Genomic DNA, 5,478 nt, shown 5'->3' with positions numbered 1-5,478 from the left:
TTCTGTCAAACAGCCAATACGGAGGGCCAGCTTTCTAGTAAAGCCTGAAATGAGGTTCTTAATTTAATACAATCTACATCACCTCGGGTTTACCAGAGTGCATTTCATAATGTCTCCATTTTTGCCCCAAATAATTTATTCACTATAAGTGATATTGGAGTTTCGGTGTTCCTTTGAATAAAGTTAAAATGTCAAAGCATCATTAGTGGAACGAACAAACTGCTGGTGATTCAATATTTTATTGGTCTTTTATTGAATTGAGATATCCACCCCTAACACAATAATGAGAAGATTCAGAACAATTCATAAAACAGAGGATGGATCTCTCCAGGGGTATAAAACACGGAGCTTGTTTAGGAGAATATACTGTGCTGCTGTGTTCACTCTGCAAACTGACTCTGACATTAATGTCAATGTACAACATTTATACTAGAAATTACAGCCATTTTCACAGAGAAAATATGAAATCTCTTTAAACACGTTAGAAATCAGAGCCCCTACATGTCCTTGTTGTCTCTCTATCTCTCTGATTTGCATGATGGTAAGACTGAATTCTCAGTCTCAATTCACATTTTGTCTATCACCTGTTGCTGTAGGCCTGAGAAGAAGGGAGATGTCACCCCTGGACTTCCAGAGAAGGAGGCTGTTGGTCTGAAGAAGCAGGGAGACATTCCCCCTGGACTTCCAGAGAAGGAGGCTGTTGGTCTGAAGAAGCAGGGAGATGTCACCCCTGGACTTCCAGAGAAGGAGGCTGTTGGTCTGAAGAAGCAGGGAGACATTCCCCCTGGACTTCCAGAGAAGAAGGCTGTTGGTCTGAAGAAGCAGGGAGACATTCCCCCTGGACTTCCAGAGAAGGAGGCTGTTGGTCTGACGAAGCAGGGAGACATTCCCCCTGGACTTCCAGAGAAGGAGGCTGTTGGTCTGAAGAAGAGTTTTAATAATGAGGACCTCCTCGAAGTACCTGTTGTGACCATGTCCAAGGTCATTTCTGATCAACCTCCACCCAAGACCCAACGCATCACGTTCCACAGCCCCGTGCTGCAGGCCGTGTACCCTATCACCCCTAACAATGAAACACAAACCAGGAAGGCAGAGGAAGATAGAAAACCCCTGTATCCCAGAGTCCTCTCTTCTACATCCACCTGCGCTGTATCTAACACCATCGGTCCTGAGAAAGTATACAGATTCCAGCCACATCTTCTGAGAGATAACCCCCCTCCATACTCCTCTGAGTGGACCGATCCAAAGGCTTTAACCCAAGGAAGGACTGAGTGGACTGAACCAAGGGCTCCAACCCAGGGGAGGAGAGAGATGCTGTTGATCAGACTGAGCATCACATGGTCCAAAGCCGAGAACAGCAGCAACCTGAGACAGCCACAGTCCCAGTCTCAGCTCCAGCGTTGCCCCATCCGTCCTCTGAAACCAGCCCTGAGAAGACTGCCCATTTCCAACACAAGGAGGCTGAGGGACTGGGGGAGACGGGGGACGACGTTGGGGTGTCTGTGGGAGGAGGAGGAGGGGTGTGTCCCACCCCCGGTCCCAGTCCAGCCTGGGTTACTGGAACCCTTTACAGGGTTCAAAGAGCACCTCTGTCGCCAGCTTCTCCACTCCCCCACCCCCCTGGCCCAGCTTCTGGAGAAGGCCTCCGAGGTAGACCATATAGACAGACAGGCAGACAGACAGGCAGACAGACCAGTAGATAGACAGATAATGTCCCAGGTTCCTCAGGTGCATACCCTCCAGACCCCCTGCAGTACTCTACCAGCCCATACCGTGCAGCTGTCTGGATCTCAGGGTCCAGGAGGGGCTCTGCCCAGAATCACCATGACCAGACCAACTCCTTCCCCCAAACTCCCCCTCCTTCAGTCACACAATAAGAACAGGCATGCAGCATAGATAGATAGATAGATAGATAGATAGATAGATAGATAGATAGATAGATAGATAGATAGATAGATAGATAGATAGATAGATAGATAGATAGATAGATAGATAGATAGATAGATAGATAGTCTATTTTACATGGAACTGTCAACCTACAGTGGTGTTCTAACTCGAAACCATCAATCTACAGGCCTGTTCTAACATGGAACCGTCACTCTACAGGCCTGTTCTACCATGGAACCGTCACGCTACAGGCCTGTTCTACCATGGAACCGTCACTCTACAGGCCTGTTCTACCATGGAACCGTCACTCTACAGGCCTGTTCTTACATGGAACCGTCACTCTACAGGCCTGTTCTACCATGGAACCGTCACTCTACAGGCCTGTTCTATCATGGAACCGTCACTCTACAGGCCTGTTCTACCATGGAACCTTCACTTTACAGGCCTGTTCTACCATGGAACCGTCACTCTACAGGCCTGTTCTACCAATTAACCGTCACTCTACAGGCCTGTTCTACCATGGAACCATCACTCTACAGGCCTGTTCTACCATGGAACCGTCACTCTACAGGCCTGTTCTACCATGGAACCTTCAATCTACAGGCCTGTTCTACCATGGAACCGTCACTCTACAGGCCTGTTCTACCATGGAACCGTCACTCTACAGGCCTGTTCTACCATGGAACCTTCAATCTTTAGGGGCGCCGAGACACAGCCCTGGGGGACTCTGCCTTCAGCACTGCTAATAAGGAGGATAATTGTTTTAGCTATACAGGATTGCTACGGCCTGGTCTGCTGAGACGAGCACAATCCCAACGTCAATGACTATAGATCAGGCCTTGACTGAGTCCCTATTTCGTATAGAGTTGCACTACTTCTGACCAGAGCCCTATGGGCCCTGTATAAGGATAGTGTACTATTTAGGAGGCATGCCTCGTCTCTGTGGTGTCTGGACTGACCATGCTGTGTGTTGTAGTGGTGTGAGAGAGAGTTGTTTGTTAGCTGTGACAAGACTGAAAACTCTGTCAAATATATGTCCTGTGTAGTTAGCTGCTACATTCTGTTCTCTATGTGTTGTGTAGTTAGCTGCTACATTCTGTTCTCTATGTGTTGTGTAGTTAGCTGCTACATTGTGTTCTCTATGTCCTGTGTAGTTAGCTGCTACATTCTGTTCTCTATGTCCTGTGTAGTTAGCTGCTACATTCTGTTCTCTATGTCCTGTGTAGTTAGCTGCTACATTCTGTTCTCTATGTCCTGTGTAGTTAGCTGCTACATTCTGTTCTCTCTGTCCTGTGTAGTTAGCTGCTACATTCTGTTCTCTATGTCCTGTGTAGTTAGCTGCTACATTCTGTTCTCTATGTCCTGTGTAGTTAGCTGCTACATTGTGTTCTCTATGTCCTGTGTAGTTAGCTGCTACATTCTGTTCTCTATGTCCTGTGTAGTTAGCTGCTACATTCTGTTCTCTATGTGTTGTGTAGTTAGCTGCTACATTCTGTTCTCTATGTGTTGTGTAGTTAGCTGCTACATTCTGTTCTCTATGTCCTGTGTAGTTAGCTGATACATTCTGTTCTCTATGTGTTGTGTAGTTAGCTGCTACATTCTGTTCTCTATGTGTTGTGTAGTTAGCTGCTACATTCTGTTCTCTATGTCCTGTGTAGTTAGCTGATACATTCTGTTCTCTATGGCCTGTGTAGTTAGCTGATACATTCTGTTCTCTATGTCCTGTGTAGTTAGCTGCTACATTCTGTTCTCTCTGTCCTGTGTAGTTAGCTGCTACATTCTGTTCTCTATGTCCTGTGTAGTTAGCTGCTACATTCTGTTCTCTATGTCCTGTGTAGTTAGCTGCTACATTGTGTTCTCTATGTCCTGTGTAGTTAGCTGCTACATTGTGTTCTCTATGTCCTGTGTAGTTAGCTGCTACATTCTGTTCTCTATGTCCTGTGTAGTTAGCTGCTACATTGTGTTCTCTATGTCCTGTGTAGTTAGCTGCTACATTCTGTTCTCTATGTCCTGTGTAGTTAGCTGCTACATTCTGTTCTCTATATGTTGTGTAGGTAGCTGCTACATTCTGTTCTCTATGTCCTGTGTAGTTAGCTGCTACATTCTGTTCTCTATGTCCTGTGTAGTTAGCTGCTACATTCTGTTCTCTATGTCCTGTGTAGTTAGCTGCTACATTCTGTTCTCTATGTCCTGTGTAGTTAGCTGCTACATTCTGTTCTCTATGTGTTGTGTAGTTAGCTGCTACATTCTGTTTTCTATGTGTTGTGTAGTTAGCTGCTCCATTCTGTTCTCTCTGTGTTGTGTAGTTAGCTGCTACATTCTGTTCTCTCTGTGTTGTGTAGTTAGCTGCTACATTGTGTTCTCTATGTCCTGATTAGTTAGCTGCTACATTCTGTTCTCTATGTCCTGTGTAGTTAGCTGCTACATTCTGTTCTCTATCTGTTGTGTAGTTAGCTGCTACATTCTGTTCTCTATCTGTTGTGTAGTTAGCTGCTACATTCTGTTCTCTATCTGTTGTGTAGTTAGCTGCTACATTCTGTTCTCTATCTGTTGTGTAGTTAGCTGCTACATTCTGTTCTCTATGTCCTGTGTAGTTAGCTGCTACATTGTGTTCTCTATGTCCTGTGTAGTTAGCTGCTACATTCTGTTCTCTATGTCCTGTGTAGTTAGCTGCTACATTCTGTTCTCTATGTCCTGTGTAGTTAGCTGCTACATTGTGTTCTCTATGTCCTGTGTAGTTAGCTGCTACATTCTGTTCTCTATGTCCTGTGTAGTTAGCTGCTACATTCTGTTCTCTATGTCCTGTGTAGTTAGCTGCTACATTCTGTTCTCTATGTCCTGTGTAGTTAGCTGCTACATTGTCTTCTCTATGTCCTGTGTAGTTAGCTGCTACATTCTGTTCTCTATGTCCTGTGTAGTTAGCTGCTACATTGTGTTCTCTATGTCCTGTGTAGTTAGCTGCTACATTCTGTTCTCTCTATGACAAGTTGGCTTGTGAAGATCACTCTGTCAATGCATGACGTTTTTGTAGTTGTTGTTATCTCGACAAATCCTCTATTTTGGAGAGCACCATTTTATTCTGTATGCTGATTATTATATTACCATTGTAATATGTATCCCCCCTTACATTTCCATGTGTTGAATTGCGACAACGGTTTCTTAACCAGCATTCACTAAAATGTTTCTTTACATGACGATTTTCTCTATTGAAGAAATAAACATTCGCTTCTATAAGCTATAATGGACATCATATGTTGGCAAGATAAGCAATAATTCAGGAGGGAGAGGGAGAGGGAGAGGGAGAGGGAGAGGGAGAGGGAGAGAGAGAGAGAGAGAGAGAGAGAGAGAGAGAGAGAGAGAGAGAGAGAGAGAGAGAGAGAGAGAGAGAGAGAGAGAGAGAGAGAGAGAGAGAGAGAGAGAGAGAGAGAGAGAGAGAGAGAGAGAGAGAGAGAGAGAGAGAGAGAGAGAGAGAGAGAGAGAGAGAGAGAGAGAGAGAGAGAGAGAGAGAGAGAGAGAGAGAGAGATCTCAATCCCTGGTTTAACACTCGGATAGTCTGGTCAGTCATCTGGTTAGTCATTAGCCAGCAGACT

At 45.1% G+C, this 5,478-nt stretch overlaps 1 protein-coding gene across 2 annotated transcripts in view; it reads left to right on the top strand.

The window, feature by feature from the left end:
- Positions 1-3,074, top strand: part of LOC106591365 (uncharacterized) — an 11,918-nt gene extending 8,844 nt beyond the window's left edge. For both annotated transcript variants that reach the window (XM_045700202.1, XM_045700201.1), the window contains exon 6: positions 597-3,074. In XM_045700202.1, the coding sequence (XP_045556158.1) occupies positions 597-1,896 (1,300 nt within the window). In that variant the 3' untranslated portion in view covers positions 1,897-3,074. The remainder of the gene's footprint in view (positions 1-596) is intronic.
- The last annotated feature ends 2,404 nt before the right edge of the window (positions 3,075-5,478 follow it).

Source organism: Salmo salar, chromosome ssa17 (genome assembly GCF_905237065.1).
Source record: "Salmo salar chromosome ssa17, Ssal_v3.1, whole genome shotgun sequence".
NCBI lineage: Eukaryota > Metazoa > Chordata > Actinopteri > Salmoniformes > Salmonidae > Salmo > Salmo salar.
The sequence above is the reverse complement of the archived record's forward strand: the minus strand, read 5'-3'. Positions and strand labels throughout refer to the sequence as shown.